The sequence below is a fragment of the Mandrillus leucophaeus genome, unplaced genomic scaffold (genome assembly GCF_000951045.1).
Source record: "Mandrillus leucophaeus isolate KB7577 unplaced genomic scaffold, Mleu.le_1.0 Scaffold203, whole genome shotgun sequence".
Classification (NCBI taxonomy): domain Eukaryota; kingdom Metazoa; phylum Chordata; class Mammalia; order Primates; family Cercopithecidae; genus Mandrillus; species Mandrillus leucophaeus.
This window is the reverse complement of record NW_012102066.1, coordinates 3,188,662-3,209,238: the sequence shown is the minus strand read 5'-3', so window position 1 is coordinate 3,209,238 and position 20,577 is coordinate 3,188,662. Positions and strand designations below refer to the sequence as shown.

The 20,577-nt window shown below is 39.6% G+C and overlaps 1 protein-coding gene across 2 annotated transcripts in view; it reads right to left on the bottom strand.

Moving 5' to 3' along the window:
* The window catches only part of TMTC1 (transmembrane and tetratricopeptide repeat containing 1), a 710,718-nt gene that overhangs the window by 107,314 nt on the left and 582,827 nt on the right, over window positions 1–20,577 (bottom strand). For both annotated transcript variants that reach the window (XM_011979572.1, XM_011979573.1), the window contains one exon: window positions 4,629–4,750. In XM_011979572.1, coding sequence (XP_011834962.1) covers window positions 4,629–4,750 — 122 coding nt within the window. The remainder of the gene's footprint in view (window positions 1–4,628; window positions 4,751–20,577) is intronic.

The window sequence follows — 20,577 nt, the reverse complement described above, 5'->3', positions numbered from 1 at the left end:
TTCTGCATTTTTCTTATAAAATGGTCAAATCAGCCCTGTGGGATCGAAGGGACTCACCCGGGCTTCAGTGAGGCTGGACATGACTTCTGTGAAATTTATGCGTGAGCATCTAAAGCTAGGATTTGGCTTCATAATAGCTTGAAACAAACATTTGATAAGTAGAAAGTTCACCTTCCTCAGAAAGATTACCAATTGAACCTTCGACTTCATTTTCCTATTGTTCACTAAAGTTTCTGAGACAATACAGAATTTTTGCATAAAAGTGATGATCTGTATTTTCAGGATGTCATTGAGAACACCATATATATATATGTATATGTATATGTGTGTGTGTATATATATGTACAGTATATGTATATGTGTGTGTGTGTGTGTATGTGTGTGTGTGTGTGTGTGTGTGTGTATATATATATATTTTTTTTTCCCCCCCTCAAAAGAGCCTGGATACTAACACTGTGGAAAAATGGCTGTTTCTTGTCAAGGTCAGGATGGAAGGAGATTCATGAAGATATGATTCCTGTGTTAAAAAAAAAAAAAGATTCGGGACATGTTCTTACCATTCTCAATGCCTATATGTATGTTTATTAAATGGGACAGGCATTATCCAGTGCTCTGACACATCCACAGAATGCCTACAGCATCTGTAAAATCCTCTGTGGCTCTGGGGAAGATTTCAGAAACTCTTAGCTCAACTGTTTTGTCATTCTCCATTGAGACAGGGGCAGCTTATCACTGTTAGGTAAAATCTTTTCCTGGTCCCCGTTCTCAAAGAAAACTGTGAATATTTATAAAATGGCTTGATGAAGTCATCAGAGACTCTCTAAAGCCACAACACAGAAGTTTCCTTACCCAGACTTTAATTTCCAACTCATCCTGGACCACCTCAATTGCACAATTTTATATACCAGTGGAATCCAGGGCCAAAAGGAACATAGCTCCCTTGCAGTTTTAGTTACAATGATGACTGTGAAGAAAGATGGATTCATTAGAGGTACAGCATTCCATTCAAATATTCCTAAGATTCCTCTGGTGTCTCCCGAAATCCAAGTTAAACTCTCAAATGAGGTCAGGACTGTAAACCTGGCTGAGTGACCTGACCCTTTCATCAGTCCCCAGACCACCTGTAAGGGGCAGGAAAGCACCTCCACCCTCTGCGTAGGTGGCTCTGGCACCTGCTGAGATGGCATCTCTGGAGGGGGAAAGTAGCCTGGCTGGGCACAGTAATGGTATGTGTTAGTCCAGGATTTACTAAGCCGTAAAGAGAAACACTCAGAAAAAGGTGACTTAGTGACAATGCTGCAAGGCATAGATGTAGGAACAGTCATCTTTTTAATGAAAACTGGTTTACTGAAATTTATTTTGGGTGCCTCTTTACTGAATTTGCAAATGAAGCAAAACCAAGATTGGTTCCATGAGGCAGGCACTTGCTGTTGGTAATATTGATGCTTTCTTTGTATTCAGCACTTTTATTTTAACCCAAATCAACTTATTCCTAGAGGAAAAGGGGCATTTTATTCCTAGGAAAAAATAAACTGGAGTCATAGAAAGGTCTATTTAAGATACGGCAGCCTGGGAAGAGCTGGAGCTGGCATGATTCTGGGGGTTGGAGGACACACTGCCCGGGCAAGAGGAACCCCTTACAATAAGATACCCTCAAAGGGTTGGCGACAATACTATGAGCTTCCATAACATTTACCTAAGGTCTCTTCCAGAAGAATCAAATTTAAACGTCTACTTAAAAATTCCAGCCCTGGCCAGGCATGGTGGCTCACGCCTGTAATCCCAGCACTTTGGGAGGCCGAGGTGGGTGGATCACAAGGTCAGGAGATCGAGACCATCCTGGCTAACATGGTGAAACCCCGTCTCTACTAAAAATGCCAAAAATTAGCCGGGTGTGGTGGCGGGTGCCTGTAGTCCCAGCTACTTGGGAGGCTGAGGCAGGAGAATGGCGTGAACCTGTGAGGCGGAGCTTGCAGTGAGCCCAGTGAGCCGAGATCGCGCCACTGAACTCCAGCCCGGGCAACTGAGCGAGACTCCGTCTCAAAAAAAAAGAAAAAATTCCAGCCCTTCACACTGCCTTTATTTCCTCACAAATTATTCTCCTGTATCTAAAGTAGATGACACTTTGCTGAGCTTACAAATCTTTGTCACCCAGAACTCCAAGCTCCTGAAGAACTAGATATTAGGGCCCTTAGAAGTATGGAAGCTTGATTACCACGTGAGTTGAGTTGAAAGTCCTTCACTATGTTTAGATTTTCTTATTATTTTGTAATTGAGAAGAACACTAAGATGTTCCTATCATGGAAGCAACATAGTCTGGAAGGTAAGAGATCTGTAGTAGACAGGGATGTGTGTTCCAGCTCTGCCACTCATCAGCTATACCAATTGGGGCAAGTTAACTAACCTCTCAGGGCCCAAGTTTTATTTTTATAAAATGGCAATAATGTTATCAGCTACCTCAGGGAACTGATATCAACAATAAAAATGCTTAGTATTTATTGACCATATATAATGCAAAATACTTTCAAAGTTTTATATATAATGATCTCATGTTTTTAAATTTATTTTTTCTGAGACAGGGTCTGGTTCTGTCACTCGGGCTGGAGTGCAGAGGCACAATCATGGTTCTGTCACCCAGGCTGGAGTGCAGTGGCACGATCACGGTTCACTACATCCTCAACCTTCTGGGCTCAAGAGATCCCCCACCTTAGTCTCCCGAGTAGCTGGGACCACAGGCACTTCCCACCACATCTGGCTAATTTTTTGTATTTTTTGCAGACACAGGGTCTCACCATGTTGCCCAGGCTGGCCTCAAACTCCTGGGCTCAAGTGATCTACAGGCATCAGCCTTCCAAAGTGCTGGGGCATGAGCTACTGCAGCCGGCCCTATAATGATTTCATTTGATGATCACAATATGTCATTGAGTTGGGTGCTATTACTATTCCCATTTTATACAGATGAGAAAACAAGCTTAGAGGAATCATGATCACGTTTAAGCCAGAATTTGAATGCAGGCCCTCTGACTTCAGGGGCAGGCTGTGACCCACTACTACACTGTGAATTACTTGACATAAAGAATATAATATGCTTAGAATAGTGACTGAAATATAATAAAAATGCAATAAAAGTTTTGATGTAATTAATGATAAAATAGCATTAATGAATACAATAGTATTTATAAAGTATTAAAACCTATTAAATGCTTAATGTGAGATATTCCATTTTGTTAATTGGCAGTTAACTCTTTGGGGGCAGACACTGAGATTCACTTATTTTTATAGCTTTAGATTTTAGTAGAGCATTTATGGCAGAGGGGCTGTATGAATATCTATCAAATGAAGAATGATTCCATTGGAATCATCAGTACTACAAAGAAAAGCTAAGATATATTCAACTGGTCTAAGCAAAAACATATCTAGAACACAGATTGATGCCACTTTTTGGCCTTCTATACTACAGGTACATTCCTTATTATTGGCAAGCCTTCACAAGACTCTTATCTTAAACCATGTAGAATATAAAGAATTGTGTTGTATTTTTGTTCTTATTGAATAGTATTTATCAAGCACTCATCTCCTTCCCAAATTGGGCGGAAGACACAGTGAACGATTAAGGGCTGCTTTCCCCTTAACTGAATCAAAATCGCATGCTGCAAAGTCTTAAGAAAGCTGTTAGGTATTTGGTTTGAAGGAATCAAAGATTATGAAATTCATTTCTAGTGATATGTGTTTTAAAATTTCTAGTACAATATTATAAATAAAAAATACTCATTCCCTCATAACATTTTGGTTTATGATACTGCCTTTTAGGAAAGCTCCTACTTATAGAAGAAGAATGAGCTTTCCTAAAAGGCAATATCATAAACCAAAATGTTAATTTTAGCAGGTTTAGTAAAATCTCCACTGTAAAAATGAGAAAATCTGGGGGCAAAAAAAGCTTTGTATCTTGTTCAAGGTGAGTCAAACAATAAATGGCAGAACCAAGACTTGGTCTCCTGATTCAGTGACATTTTCAAGCATCTGAAAAGAAAAGTGGCCTTGGAACAATGACATTTGAATAAGACAAGAGAACAGACAAGCTTCAGAACAGTTCAAACATTCAGAGCTAAGTGGCATTAGGTAATCACACACATTTGAATGTCCTTTCTAGTTTTTAAATCGTTGTTCTTTTCCCAAGGACAAATTTTCTTGAGATTGCTTCCATTTTTAAATTGAAGAAAAAAGAGCAAATGAAAGAAGTTAACTACAATCATGCTACTGAACATCATACTTTCACGCAAGTCAAAAAACATTTCTAGAAAAGTGTTATAATTCTGTTTAATAACACACATTTAGACACAGATGCAGTGATAAATGATTACTACTAAAATCCTGAATATACTCAAGTCAATATTTCACATTTAAACTATAAAGTTTGCAACTGAAGGTAAACCACTGTAAACAAGAATACATGTGTGGACATTTGCTCTCATCCAACCTTCTGTGTGGCTGTTTTTAAAGCTGAAGTAATAACATCCCTTGTCCCATGTGGATCTAATGGTCTGCACGTAAAAGACTGTCTCTCTGGAACTATCAATGCTGGTGACAGAGGGCAGGTCTCATAGGAGGAAGTCACGTGCAATAGTTACCTAGGCATGTAAAGGACTCTCTCCGCCACCACGAAACCCACCCTGAAGAAGAGATTGCTGGCTGGAATGAACGGGAACACCAGGAACAACAAGCCGACTAAAACCTCCTTGTGCTCCAGTCTCTGAAACACACAATAGTGAAGGATACATTAACTTCTGTTGAATTCCACATCAGGCAGCATTTAACCATCTCCTTCATTTTCAGGTTCTCAACGAAGAAATGAATAAATTAGACCAATATAAACCTATTGACCGGCGTGCTGAATTTAACAGAGAAAGCCGATAGGCTAAAATGGCTGGCGTGTCAAAACACACACATGTACCCCGACACACATTTGCCACCCAGAAACGTGGATATTGGCACAATACAGTCAGTGACCGCTGTTTGTTGTTTAGGGCTGGCTTTGGAGCAACCCTGCTTCTGGGTTCTGGCTCCATTCAGAAACCCTGTCTTTCCAGACACCCCATTCTCAAAGAGCAAAGCAGCTGGCTAAAATCAAACACAGTAAGGCACTGCAGAGAATGTAATTATTTCTTCCCAAAATATAATATATTTTCTTTAAAAAAATTCACCAGGAGAAGCAAAGTTTAACATCAAGAAAATCAAATACTAATGATAAAATTTGGAACGCCAATAGAGAGAGAATCATTTGAATTGTAGCGTACGTTCACACCTCTCAAATTAGGCTGGCAAGCAAGTATTTACTCCATCGATTTTTTTGAATAAAACATCATTATAATAATTCATTAAATTGACAAAGAACTTCCTCTGTTATTATATATATTTATTTGCAAAGATTGTTCTGTCACTTATAATTAACAGAAAAAAAAACTTCTGTTTATTACTGATAATATGTTGCAATGACATTGTAAAAACTCATTTGTATTTCCATGTGTACTTATGGTATAGACATATTTGAAGAGAGTTATATCTAAAACAGATCTTAATGTACTGGAGAATATGTACTTTTTAAGTTTAAGAAAAAAATCAAATAGACTGTCCATATTTGAACTTCTAATGTTCCCTTTAAGCATTTTAAAGTCTATTACTTTTAATAATTGGAAAAGAATAAGTAAAAGAATTTCATAAATATAAATAAAATTCCCTAATAAAAGCTACAAATAGTTTAACTATACAAAGTATAAAGATTTTAAACATCTTGGGATACTTGTCACCTTGATGTTATTAAAATCTTTGTTTTACTGACTAAAACATATAGGGTAATATAATTTCTGAGAGTGATTCCATATGATTGGACAGTTGCCCTTAAATAATTAATGAGTCTATAAGTAATGATCTCATTTTGACCTAAAGGAACCAGAATTTAAAGGAAGAAAAAAATGGATTATGCAACAAACCTTCAACTCATGATCTACCAAAACTGACCAAAAAGGGTAAAGAAAAAAAGAACGAATTCATTTTATTTAAAAGCTGCAAACTATCTTTCTAATTTAGACTATACTTTGAGTTTAGAAAGTACATTTCAATTTGAGAATTTAAACTATAGTTTATTTATTTGTTTACATTTAAATTTTTATTTTCAATTTGGGGTACATGTGTAGGTTTACTACAAGGGTATATTATATGATGCTGAGGCTTAGGCTTCTATTGTTTCTGTCACTCAGAGTGAATATAATACCCAATAGGAAGTTTTTCAGCCCTTGCCTCCCTTTCCCCTCTCTCCTTTTGGAGTCTCCAAAGTCTATTGTTCCCGTCTTTATGTTTGTCTGTACCCAAGGTTTAGCTCCCACTAATAAGTGAGAATATGTGGTATTTGGTTTTCTGTTTCTGTGTTAATTTGCTCAGGATAATGGCCTCTAACGGCCTCCATGTTGCAGTAAAAGATATGATTTTGTTCTTTTTTATGGCTACTTAGTATTTCATGGCGCATATGTACTACAATTTCCTTATCCAATCCACTGTTGATGAGCATCTAGGTTGATTCCATGTCTTTGCAATTGTGCAAAGTGCTGTGATAAACACGTGAGTGCAGACATCTTTTTGGCAGAATGATTTTCCTTTGGGCATATACCCAGTAGTGGGATTGCTGGGTTGAATGGTAGTTCTACTTTTAATTTAATGAAAAATCCCCAAACTTATTTCTGCAGTGGCTGAACTAATTTGCATTCCCACCAACACTATATAAGCATTACCTTAAAGTACATAATTTTTTAAAATCTTCACAAGAATCCTGCATATCAAGAGCAAGTATTTCTTCTTATAATTGAAAACAGATCCCAAAGAACCAATGTCTTGTCAAATGTTCCTCATTTACTCTGAGCTTGTTATTGAGTAGTATGTTGCTGTTCCCTTTTTATAGGTACACTTTTATAGAGATAGTTGATCACTTCTTTTGACGCTTTGAAAGCTAAAATACCTTTTACAAAATTATTCATATGTCTTCCCAAAGAAGCTTCTAAAGAGAATGTAATACACCCTAGTAATTCATCCTAAGAATTAAGAGTGCAGGTAGAGACAGAACAATGATCAGGCTGTTATCCATGTTCCTAGATACCGTTTTACCCAATGAGCCACCTCATAGCCCCTCATCAAGGTTATTGGGAAACAGCCCTCACTGGGGAGCTGAAAGAGGCTTCTCTTTATATCCCCAGCATCACACCTTCTTACCCTTCCAAGCAACGCACCTTCCTCACTATGGTGTGTGTTCACTTCTTTTTTTTTTTTTTTTTTTTTTTTTGAGACTGAGTCTGGCTCTTTCACCCAGGTTGGACCAGGTTGGGAGGCGCCTTCATCTCAGTCGTGGGTGTCAGTTGGGAGCACAGCCAACCTCCCTGCCTCCCCCTCACTCACCGAGACCCGTAGTGAGCAGGATGCCCATGGCACTGATCACAGCTGGGGATGTGGAGATGGGGGAAGAGTCAAGGAGCAATCAGCCTCCCGCAGAAGTCTGATGTGCACATGGAAAAGCCACAGGGCTGCATGTTCATCTGTTCCTCCACCAGGTTCTTCGGACACCAGCACAGTATTTATTTCCTTCATGACATCATTCTAGTTGTAATTACGTGTGTAACTGGGTGTTTACTGCCTTTATTGTCTGTCTGCCTCACCAGAATGTGAGCTCCATGAGCACAGAGCACTCGTCACTTGTGTTCACTGGTGCACGACTTGTGCTTAGCTCAGTTCCTGGTGTGAGTATTTGCTGAATAAATCAATTAAGTGAATAAATGTATCAGGCAGTATACAGAGGAAAAAACTGGGTAGAAGAAGGGGAGTAGGCAGAGAGGGCTTTTTGGTGGAGGTGACATCTGGGCTTGAAATATCAATAAATGTTTACAAGGAAGGCAAATTTGGGAGTGAGGGGTGGTCACAGCTAGACATATTCTTGGGAGAAGATATGTAATGTGCAAAGCAGGGAATAAGACTGGACATGTCAGCAGGTGGCAGATAATGAGCGTTTTGCACATTTTGCTATGGAACTGACCTTCGCCTAAAGTCAGTGACTAAAGGGTCCCTTATGCATTGAAAGAAAAGTGAGTGAGTGTTCAGGGTCCACGTCCAGACTCGGGTAGTGACCCTGCCACCAACACACAAATGGTACTTGGACAGGCAATATTATCCCTTCCATCGTCAAGGTGCCTCAACTATAAAGGGAGGCAAGTATGCCTGAGCGTTGAATGCAGTTGGGTCATTACAAAGATGTCTTGAGAACCTGAAGTCCATTTTTTGGGAGTTGTGAGCTGTGAGCTTACACATAGCCCACCACCCTATCCTGCTAATCTTGTGGGGTGTTTCCCTTCGTTTTAAAACAGGAAATTGAAGACAGTGGCGCCGTGCCTAAACTCAATAAAGTTTCATTATTTTATCTCATTTTGAGAAAATTAATACTCATGAAAAAAATTCTATTTTCAAATTAAATGGATGACAGTACTCTTTGTCTTTCCTCATCCCCATTCAGTCGAGAGAGATTAAAAATATTCAAGAACAACATACTTATTTGGATAACAAGTCAATCTGCCAAGCAGAGAGCTGTAAAGTTGGGAAAAAAGTGCTTCATGGACATGGCTAAATTTTCTAGAATGAGACAGACTGGGAGGGAACCCGATTCTGTATCCCGTGGATCACTGATGTGACAAAATTGGCTAAATAATTTATAGCTCCTTTTAGCCTAATAGATTCAGATGATACCCTAACAAAGCATGAGGAGAAAAAAGAGGAAATTCATGGCATTTTCCAAAGTACACATGGGCATTCCTTTTTAGGACAAAAAACAAATGGAAATTCACTTATTCCCAAAGATACTAGGGAGGGAAGAGATACGAGAATTAGGACAGCAAATAATACAGCCATTATAACACATGACATTTTATTAACTGCAACTTCAGACAAAATAATTTACTTCTCTGAGCTTTAATTTGGTGATCAACTAGACAAAAGAAAAGCAATTGATACCTATATACATGTTATATCTGTAGGAAAAATGTGTGATAGATTTGCTATTATAGGTGTTAGGTTTGATTTTTCTTTTCTGGTTGGGAAGAAGAGAGAAAAGCATCCCCCTGGGCTGAAAGGAGGTGAAAATCCTGTCTTAACACCCAGCCGGGGGTGCTGAGAGGGTCGCTCAGTCACCATTGGCACAAACACACATCAGGCCAAGCAGCTAAGGGAAGAGCAGGGCTTTTCTCGGAGCGGTAAATTGCCTCAGAGGGAATCCAGCTACTGAACCTGTCTGGCCTAGTAGCTTCTGGTTTATCCCCTCCTCTTCATACTTTCAGTTCATCTTTCAAAGTGCAGTTCACAGACAAAGACATGCGCGTGTGTGTGTGGGCACACACACTTTGATACACATGTATGCACCCTGGCCAGCAGTGTGTGGGTGTTAATAAAAACAGGGTTCCTTCCTGCCCAGTTCAACACAGACGATACACACTGCAGGCTGTTTCCTTCCAAAGAGATGGAAAATAGGCTTATTATAGTAATTATTGTCATTATTACTATTTTTTTCTCGCCTCTAACCAAGTTTCAGAGAAATGGCCCATTGCATTTAGGGCACAAGTGTGTTCACATGATTCTAAGTATTGCACAGCTATATTTCAATCCTAAGGATTTATTTGGCAGCCCTAGGATCTAGCTGTCTGCCTCCAATTTATCAATCCACAGGGAAGCTGATGACAGTAAAGCTCCCCTCTTCAGCCCTGGGGTTAAGGCATTCGCCGGCCTGACAGCTAGTATGGCTGAATACTTATTAGGCTCTCCTTTTTATATCTGTTTTTGGGTCTACTTCCTCTGTTAGACTCTGGATTCCTTGATGGTAGTCACCAATGCATATTTAAATTTATCTAGATTCCTGGCACAACACCCCTACTGCTATCTACAGGAAATGTAACTGTCAGCCTCCATTTGAGCAAATCCAGGTCTCAGGTTTATTTAAAATATTGTGAACTTTGAATCCACAAAAGCCCTTATGTTTACTGAGGCTATCAAGGTTGAAGATAATACAGACTGCATCTGATGGATGGGAAACTGACTTCATCTTCAACATTCTAACTCAGAAGCCAAGAAGAACGCTTTCAAGACCAGCATGGGCCATATAAAGCTAGAGGAACAGAAAGCGCCTGGCTGTTTTTGGGCAACTGGATTCTGCCTGAGCTCTGCACAAATGTGCCTTTATCTCACTCCCTCTGGGAAGCTGCACTGAGCCCTAAGCTGCCCTGTGGCCTACCTGGATTTCACTGCTGTGTCTGCTTTCATTTAAATTTTAACAGCCTCTCCCACCTCCAACTCTGGCAATGGCCAGGCTCACCTATCTACAGGCACAGCTTCCGTTGGATTTCTCTCCATGGCGACAGCTCTCAGCAGGTGCTGGGTGGCTGTTCCCCACCTCCGCCCCTTCAAGCCATCTGGTAGGTGTCACCATTGCATGTGGCTTCTCTAATACTACCCATATCATTGCACATGATCGTTTCATAAACTCTCTTCAATCACCTTACTGACCGTACCACGTGTTTCCTGCCAGGACTCTGATGGATTGACCAGCAGAGTGAGAACACGGGGACAGGGGAGAACTGTGGACTCCAAAAAAGGATCAGAGCTCGAGCTGGTGTGAGCTGCTAGGAGCCGGCTCCAGCACACCCCTGGCTTGGTCCTGTACATCACACTCTTTGCATTACGTTTCAGCCCTTGAGCGAAGCACCCTGTTTAAGGCCATTGATGCTATAAAAATTTTTAAATGTTATATCGAAATAGTAAAGAACAACATCAATCTGAGAGAGCTCTGTTATCTGGCAAATGGGGTTGAAACCAATCTCTCAGTAGCTGAAGAAGAGGAAGTTTTGAGTGTTTACTGCTATGACAATGATTAAATGCAACAGACCACTTCTTATGACTCAAACAAGATCTAGAATCTGAGCTCCATGACTGTAATGTGGGGACAAAGGGAATCCTGTGGCAGTCTTATGGGTCAAAAGAGTAAGGAAAGTTAAAGCCGATTCTCAGAGCCTGTTACAGCAGCCACACACCTTGGTGAGAGGGACTCTGATTCAGGCCCCAGTGGTCACAAGGCCACACTGTGAGACGTTTAGGGACAGTCCTCCTGTGACATGAGCACAACCCACATCTGAAATGTAGACATGGAAAGGTGCCATTTACATTTTTTTCCTCTTGTCTGAAAATAATGTGATACACTGAGTTGGGACAGAAAATGGCTCAGGTTCGGGATCTCAACAGTAGAGCTGCCAACCCACACTCTCTAGTTGGCTCAGGCTGGTGATATCATTTCCTCACTTTCATGAGCTCTAAAATTTACTCATAAATGCACAGGGAGTAAATTTTTAAAAAGGGGAAATGAATGAAGAAATTATACGCCCTCAGAGACAAAAGTAGACTTGTATACTTGATGTCTTCCCCAAGCCAATTTAAACATTGCTTTTTCCCATGCCAAACCTTCTTTGCCAAGAGGCACTGCCAGATGCACTAATGAACACAGCACCGAAGGCCGATTAAAATCAGAGGATTTATAAACTGACATTTTAGATTTCTGGTCTTTGGTTCTGAACTTCATTTTTTTTTTTTTTTGCACAGAGCCTTTTGTTTGATTTGTTTTTAATCAAAAGTCTGATCCTTCTTGCAAACACCAGTTCCTGAGATTAAAACGTCTTATCTCACCACAGCAATTACCTTTCAGAGTTAAGTGAGGAAGAATCATGAAGCTCTCTGATTGCTTTACTCTAATTGAGAATAAACTAATTCCTAACTTTACATGGAAATGTAAGTTATATTCTGCTTAAGTGTGTATTTAAGTGTTTAAAAAAGAAAAGCAAAAAACTTTTAGAAGGCGCTTTATTGAAAAATATCAGTCCAGTGCAAAAATTTCTATTCACTTTAAATTAAGCAAGCACTAGTGAGGAGATAAGGAAATTAAGTAAATTAGAAAAATGTTAGTGAAGAAATATTTTCCTCATTAGAATGCAACTATTACAGGAATTTATGATGACATAGAAAAAGTCAGAAATGAACTTTCTTCATTTCTGTGGTTCTGAAAAAAAATGGAAAAGGCATTAGAAAGCTATGCATTGAATTTAAAAAGTGTGACGAAGACTAGAGAGATGGAGGAGAGCTGTAAGCCAAGACATCTTCTAAAGTCCGGTTTAACATATAAATTATTATATGTGTGTTTCACACAGATGGGGCAGGGAGCCACCCAGTAAGTTGCAAGTGGTACAGGATGGAGGAAAAGCAAATATCTTTCCAGCACATACCATACGCCAGACACTTGACTTAAATGGGCCCACTGAAATCTCATGATAATATTACAATTATACAATTATCCCCATTGTTGTAGGTGAGGAAATTGAGGGCCAGAGAGCATGAGAGACTTCTCTTAGTTGATCCAATCAGTAAGAAGCAAGGGTTTCAAACTGAGGTCTGAGTCACTACAAAGCCTGTCCTCTTCCCACAGTCCAGGTGACTTTGGTATCCAAAGTTAATGCTAAGTGTGGGGAGAAATTTCAGCTTTCTCTACCATCTGATTTCATAGCAGAAACACTGACGACAGATGCATCCCAGGAACTGGAGGTGGCCAAGTGAGACACCGCGGAGGACCTCTAACAGAGGGTGCCATTGGTTTACTTTGCCAGATAAATGCAAGCACAAGATTGCATTCTACACTCTACAGGGATGCAACAGGATCTATGGCACAGAAGACGTATTTCTTGTCAAGTACTCTGAATGCATGTGTGAGTGGTTTGAAATGGTTCATCCACTTACCTTTTTTTAAACAAATTTTTTTTTGAGATAAGGTCTTGCTCTGTCGCCCAGGCTAGAGTGCAGTGGTGCAATCTCGGCTCACTGCAACCTCCACCTCCTGGGTTCAAGCAATTCTCCCATCTCAGTCTCCCGAGTTGAGATTACAAACATGTGCCATCATGCCCTACTAATTTTTGTTATTTTTTTAGTAGAGACATGTTTCCACCATGTTGGCCAGGCTGGTCTTGAACTCCTGACCTCAAGTCATCTGCCTGGCTCGGCCTCCCAAAGTGCTGGGATTACAGGCACGAGCCACTGCACCTGGCCTCATCCACTCATCTTGACACCCATCCTCTGAAAGAATGGACCTATACATGTCCTCTGATCACAGTGGGATAAAACATAATTTATTTGACTGATCTTAGTCACTGACTTGTAAGTCGATATTATATCTGAGAGAGCTTGAGGGGAGGACAATAATCACTTCTGACATATGACATCAAACACTGCAATGAAACTGCCCTTCTTAGCAAGGAAAGTGAAGGAGCATCCACATTCTAGTGACCACAGGGCTGTAACGAATAAGCTAAGTGGACAGGAAAGTGGGTCAAAGGCCTTCTAAATTTTAAATCTATACACATTCCTAACTTGTTATCATTCTAAGCTTCTCTCTGTAATATTCCACTGTTTATGATGAATTTTTCAGGAATGTAACACTGTGATCATCACTTCATCTTGTAACATATCTGTTATAGTTTTACTCAGGCAGATGGATTTGGAAAATCAAAAGAGTGATTCTGCTCTAAGAGATATATGTCCATGTGCATGGAGATCCAAGCGAGTGGAGTGACTCGGGAGAAAGGGGGGCTTGAGTGAGGTACACCTAGGACCCCCATCTGACACCCATGACTTCAGAGGGAGGCTGTGGCCTGAGGTGCACTAGATGGGTGACTGTGAGAACCAAGAGAGAACATCTGGGCAAAAGCTCAGCCAAGTACTGGGAACCTGTCTGGAGTAGTGGGTGGAGAGAGACAGCCAACTGCATAAGTGTCAGGGCTTTGAAGCATCATGCTTACCACATCCAGCTTTGATTGGCAAAATGGAGATGACTGTGGCAATGCCACAGAATTCTAAGTCAAGAACTCTAACTTAATAAGGGGACCCAGTGTGGAAGGGAGGTAGAAGCGCTAAATCATTTTATTGCCTCTCTAAGGATTCACTTAAGAACCAAGATGGATTTAAACATACAATAAAGCCATGAATGAATCTAGCCTTGATGAAATGGAGGAAAGAAAGGAAAAGGATAAATCAGATACATTTTCATAAATCATTTTGTTCCTAGGAAACTAGGAAATATCCATGCCTGGGAGAAGTGGTCCTCTACCTATGACTATAGCTCAGATGTTTCTGTTAAGAAGATATCCCTCAGGCAAAGTCTTCTACAGCAGGATGATCACTTCTTTTCTGTTAAGAAAGTGACAAAATGTTTTACTTTTTCACAAAGCAAGTCACACTCACCAAAATGCATGATTCATCTATCCACTTGGAATTGTCATAAAGAAGACAGTCCCTTTGTTCTATAATCTAAAATTAATGAGGAGAAAGAGCCATAAAAAAGTACACATAGTTTCACTCTCCTAGAGAAGATCCAAATGTTTTAGAGCAGCACTTCCTAAAGATAATCATCCATCCTACTTTATCGAACTACAGAGAGATGTTTGGTTTACTTCAAGGATACTACACATGAATGTAACAAGAAGTATAGTAAGTCTTCTCTTAAGAGGTAAAAGAAAGAGGAAAAAAAGATGAGATTTACTTGCATGATTGAACTTCTAGAGGAATTACTATTCATGGTAGAGTTGATTCCTGTTATCTGTTAATGTACCCATCCAAAATCAAAATACCTTCTACAATCAAAACATGTTGCATCTCACTGGACAAGACCCACACCCCTGCTTCTGAAACATATGGTCCTAAAAGCCTGATGGATCATTTTGTTTCCACAAAGATGGTTAAAAGGCTCTTTTCACAAATAACTGACATGATGGAATAACTATCTTCCTTCACTTTGAACTGTGTTTTCAAACAGCCTACCTGCCACAGCTTAAAAGCGCGAATTTAATGGACTAATGAAATGTGGCACAGGATGGAAACAAAGGTCCCTATGTTTGGAAATGATATAAAATGCTTGTAATTTTCTGAGTTCAGACAGGCACACACCTGTCTTCATCATTTCAGAGCATGGGAGATGCATGCATGAAAAGACTGATGTTCACCAAATCACAACAGCTCAAAGATCTCAAGTGTATAGAAAAGAGAAGGTTTACACGATCTATATGAAGCTTGACATACAGATAAAAGTAAGAACTTAATTCAATAGTCACTAGCTGGGAGTTACATTTTTCTTGGAAAAGTCTCCCAAGGGAGTAGAAAATAAAATGTTTTAGACAAAGAACTAACTTGTTTCCTCAACAAGCCTTGGCGTTAAATTATTCCCCAAGTGAAGACATTGTCATTGTGAGGACCGAAATCTATAATAAGCAGATAAACAGGGCTCACTGGCCAAAGTCACCCAAAGCAGAAGGAATTGTGGTGGACTGGAATGGAGAGAATTTTCAAACCAATGCCAGGGAAGCTGCCATTCATACATGTTCTTCCCAATTAATTACTTTTTCATACCAAATGCCAGAGTCCTGGGTTATAAGCTAACAGGGCCAATTTGGCCATTTAAAGTTGCCAGGTTCTTCTGTAAATACTGGTGGCCTCTGGAAATTGAAAGCAGATGGGATACAAAAATGAGAGCAAGTCTGAGAAGAAGTTCTGTTAAAAGTGCAGCCATTTCTTTAGCAATCACACACTGGCTTCTCAGGAAGCTCCAGGAAGTCCTTTCTCTGTCCTCCAGCTCTCCTGTAAGAACCTTCCATGAAAGGTTCCCGCTGAGGTGAATGTAACACCGTCCCAAGGCAGCCACATCTCACTTTCTACTGAGATAAGGTCAAGAAAACTCCGTCGAGTGCCTTCTTTTAAATCATGTTAAGCAGGTGAAGACATAAGTTTTTAACTTATTTCAGTTAAAAGAAAAAATACATGTGGAGAGATATATATGGTGCTACTTTGGTCTTGCTTTGGAAGCTGCCACTTATTAATAATATACCAGTGAAGGAGTTCTTCTAGGTGAAACTTGCCTCCCCAAACTGTAACATTTCATGAATGGCCTTGCAGGGTTCCTCATCCATCACGATTCCCAGCAGTCACAGACACTGTTGTATCAAACATCTATATACACATTTCTAATTACAGCCTCCATAGAATGAAAAATACAATTGGTTTCAAGTTCTTAGGTTACTGTTGCCTTGTTGGAAACTATAACTTTAAAAGGAATGGTTTCAAAGGAATGCTTTTTCAGGTGGTATTGCTAAAAAGGTAATAATATGAAAATGTTTTTGTTGATGCTGGGGTGGCGGTTGTTTTTGGAGGTACAAAGAAGGCAAACAAGGAAATGTGTAAACATTGCCCAAAAATGAACTCTCAAGGTCCAGTGACCCAGGCACCTTTGTATATCAAAGTCGATACTTCCCAAAGTACGTTGCAAGAACACTTACCCACAAGTTTTCCAAATTCAAATAAGTTTGAGGAATGCCATTTATGATACACCCCTTTTGGAAACTCACAAGGCTTAGAGCAACATAAAAGCTTTGTGAAGCCCCCCAGTAAAGAAATATGTTTAACTTTTTGAAACCTAGTGCTTGTGAAATGCAGAACTGCAGAATCTTTATTTAGTGTAACCTTACTTAATGGTCTGTATGATGCTGTGACATATTTTGAGAAATGCTGGTACAAACTGCTCTAGCAGAATGAAGTTAAGAAAGGTTTTCACTTTAGGAGTTTCTATAACCTACCCCCCAAAAATCAACCCACTGTCTGGCAAACACAGTTTCACTGATCTCAACTATAGTCATCACGCTACAGTTGAAATACATTTTCTGGGGCCAGGCGCGGTGGCTCACACCTGTAATCCCAGCACTTTGCGAGGCTGAGGCAGGTGGATCACCTGAGGTCATGAGTTCAAGACCAGCCTGACCAACATGGTGAAACCCCATATCTACTAAAAATACAAAAATTAGCTGGGCATGATGGCAGGCACCTGTTATCCCAGCTACTTGGGAGACTGAGGCAGGAGAATCGCTTGAACCCGGGAGACAGAGGTTGCGGTGAGCCGAGATCACACCACTAAACTCCAGCCTGGGCAACAAGAGTGAAACTTGCTCTCAAAAACAAAACAAACAAACAAACAAAAACATTTTCTGCTGCTCAGCCCTTTGTAGAGATGAAGAATAGCTGATGGTCATTTTCTACATTAAAAATCACTATACATTTAGAGAACGTTGTTAAGCCATCTATCTGCATAGTCTTGACTCTAGCTGAGATAAATCCTGAGCACAGGAAGGTTTCTTGGCATCGTTAAACCATATCAGTGTTTATAAGGATAATATTCTCATGGGTAAGGTGGATGCAATGGAAGTGGAGAAAACCAAGCTCTTCAAGGCAGCCCAGGTCGTCTTATATCTTTATTCTCTATACTCCTAATATTGTTTGAACCAATAAGTGCTCAATTAAATCTCTAATGTTTTATCTTACTGTTTACCACTATGTTTGTCCCCTCCAAATGCACTGTCCTTTACTTACATATTCCCTACATATTTCTTCTGCTTGTTTCAAAAATGTCTGTCAGTTTTTAAGATCATTTTCCATTTCCATCACACCACGGGGTATGTGGCGGCTCACTCCAGTTAGTCATGCAATTAGTCATGCCTCTGCCTACAAGAGACACAAAGTACCAGGAGCAGGCAGGCAGATGACGAAGGGAACCATCAGACACTTCCACCCCAATTCACGTGCTTTGTCAAAGCACTCTTGAAAATTTTCCCATCCTCATTGTGGTTCTCTTGGAAAAACCTGGTCACTGATTATTCATTCGTTCAACAGATATGTTTCATTGCCATCTAAAAAGATAGTCTCTTTGGGCACTGTACTTACTTAGAGGCAAACACTTAAAGAATTTAGCAATCAATCACTCCCATCTCTTTTGTATTTTCCAGGTACTAGTCTAGGCTCTTGGGAAAACATCAGTAAACAAAACAGATGAGAGAGAGAGAAAATCCTGCCTTTCCAGAGAGGAAAAGAGAGAAAGAGACCACGAGAGAGTGAGTCAGCGAGCCTGGTAAGGGGTATCTGTTATATACAGATTGTGGGCAAGAAACGGAGTGCAATTCTAAACACAATGGTAGGCTGCACTGAGAAGGTGGCAATCAAGCAAGTCTTGGAGAAGATGAAGGAGTCGGCCACAACACTCATTTCACAGTAGAAAATGAGTTAGGAAGTAGCTAGGGAGATAATGGAGTGGGCACTGGATGGGACCAGCACATGTAGAACTTGTCAGGCCACTATAAAGGTGATGACTATTATTACTGTCAGAGAAATAAGGAGCCATCAGAAGATTTTAAACACAAGAAGGGCATGATCTGACTTACATTTTAAAGTAATCACCCTGGCCACTGTGTTGAGGAATAGACTGCACCTTGGCGCAAGGGTAGAAGCAGGGAAAATGGTTAGAAGGCTATGGCAATAATCCAAATGAGAGATGACAGTGGCTTGGACAGGGTAAAAAGCAGTGAAGATGTTGAGAAGCCGTCCGTGTCTAAATGCATTTTGAAAATATGGTTAACAGAATTTTCTTGATGGATGAAATATGAAATTCTAGACAGAGAAAGAGAAAAAAGGAAACCCCCAAAATTTTGGCTGCGGTAACTAGCAGAATGCACTGAGATGAAAAATGCTATTGAGGCAACACACTGAATGGGTAAAGTCAGAAGTTAATTTCAGAATGTTGAATTTGAGATAATAGTATGGAGATGCATGTATATAGATGACACTTTCCTTCTTGAACAACCCTAGGTCCTACATATATTATTTCACTTATTTTTATTATATTACAGGTGAAAAATAATTTTTAATACTCATCAATGTTTTTGCTATGTAATAATGTAGACATATAAACATTAAAGCTCATATTACAAACTTGTTTTCTTTCTAATACTCTATGCTTCCTCCTTAGCCAATGCACATGTAAAAATAAGGAATTTTAGACTTTTTTTTTTTGATGGAGGGATGATTCTTCCCAGGGTTGTATTTATCACCCTTGCACTCCCTTTATAGGCTCCTCGGGCATTGCACTTAAGCTAATCTTAACCTAAAGAATCTGACAATCAATTGTTATAGTCTCCTCTGTGTTTTCCAACTCAGTAAACACTTTCCAGTAGGCTTTTTGTCTAAAGGGACTTGTTTTAGCTGCTTTTATCTCTGGGACTCCTAACTGCATATTTCAGGGTTTTCTCAGAACAAGATGGAAAAACGTGTGCTCCTTTAAATAGAAATGTCATGTTCTGGATGGAAATGGAAAGGACAGAATGCTTCTAGATGTTACAAAAATATCTTCTGACCTTTGTAACAGTTTAAAAGCAATCAGAAGCATTGTCTGCTAAGTGTTAAATGAGCTGTTTTTATGAAAATATGAATCATTATGAGAAATAACAAGTATAAAAATTAAGATTCCTTCTCAAAATGTGGCATTTGCTCTGAGTAAAGGCAAATAATAATATAGACTATGAAATCTCACTGAGAATCACAAAGCACCCAAATCAGGGAAAATAAACTACAGCTGTTAGTGATGTCTAATAGCTTCTTCTTCCATTATACATATATCTAAGACTCACTAATAAACTCAGTGAGTCTTCCAACTGAGGGGTAAATAAAAGAGGGGTAGCTAAGTCATTTTCTTATTAAACATGTAAAAACATAATTGCCCTGTGAAGGCAAAGGAAAAGACAAATGATTTAGTGATGTGTAAAACTTTTGCCTAGCCTAGATCAAAAGCCAAGCAGAGCACTCCAGGTACAACTGAATGGTATATTACACATGACATGAGGAAAGAGGATTTGTAAAGGTTTCAGCTCCAGAACAAGGAGAATACTTTTACAGATGCCATATTAATAATTGACAAAAAGGCAGGTCTTGGTAAGACTGCTCAAGGGCCACTGATTTTCAGGTAGCTGCTGAACAAAGGGTTGCATTTCTAGTGTCTACTTTGTTCTAATCCCTGACACTGAGGGGAATGGAGAAATCCAGCGATGGTAGCATAATGTTTTAGGAACAGCAACAACAAAAATTATTTTTTTCTTAAATCCTGCCTATTTTTGCAAAATTTTTAAATACCACTAAAGACATCCATAATCTTTCTAAAGTCTGGAGCTTTAGGTGATAGCTGCAATAGCCATTTATAAATAAGTCACTACATTTCCCATTCTTCCTTCCCCTTGATAAATGTTCAGTTTTAACAGAGTGATTTTATGTTATATTCTGCTCTTCTGTTACATTTGAACATACTAACTTCCCAAACTATGCTTCTGCACTTAAACTCTGCATTTAAAAACGTGTTACTACTATTACCTCTTATGTCAAGAAGTTTAAGAAGCTCCCTGTCACTCAAGGTAGAGGATGAAGGGAAGTGGGGAGGAGAGCATTAACTTTTATAAGCAACAGTAATATCAAACATAGATTCTGGTCATGGAAGCATGGCTGGACTTTGATATATATTGACTCAAGAAAAGGCAGTCAACTGGAGTTCTTTTTATAAAGGCTGATATTTCTACAAAATGGAGACAGGATCCGTCATTGTACTCCTGGGCT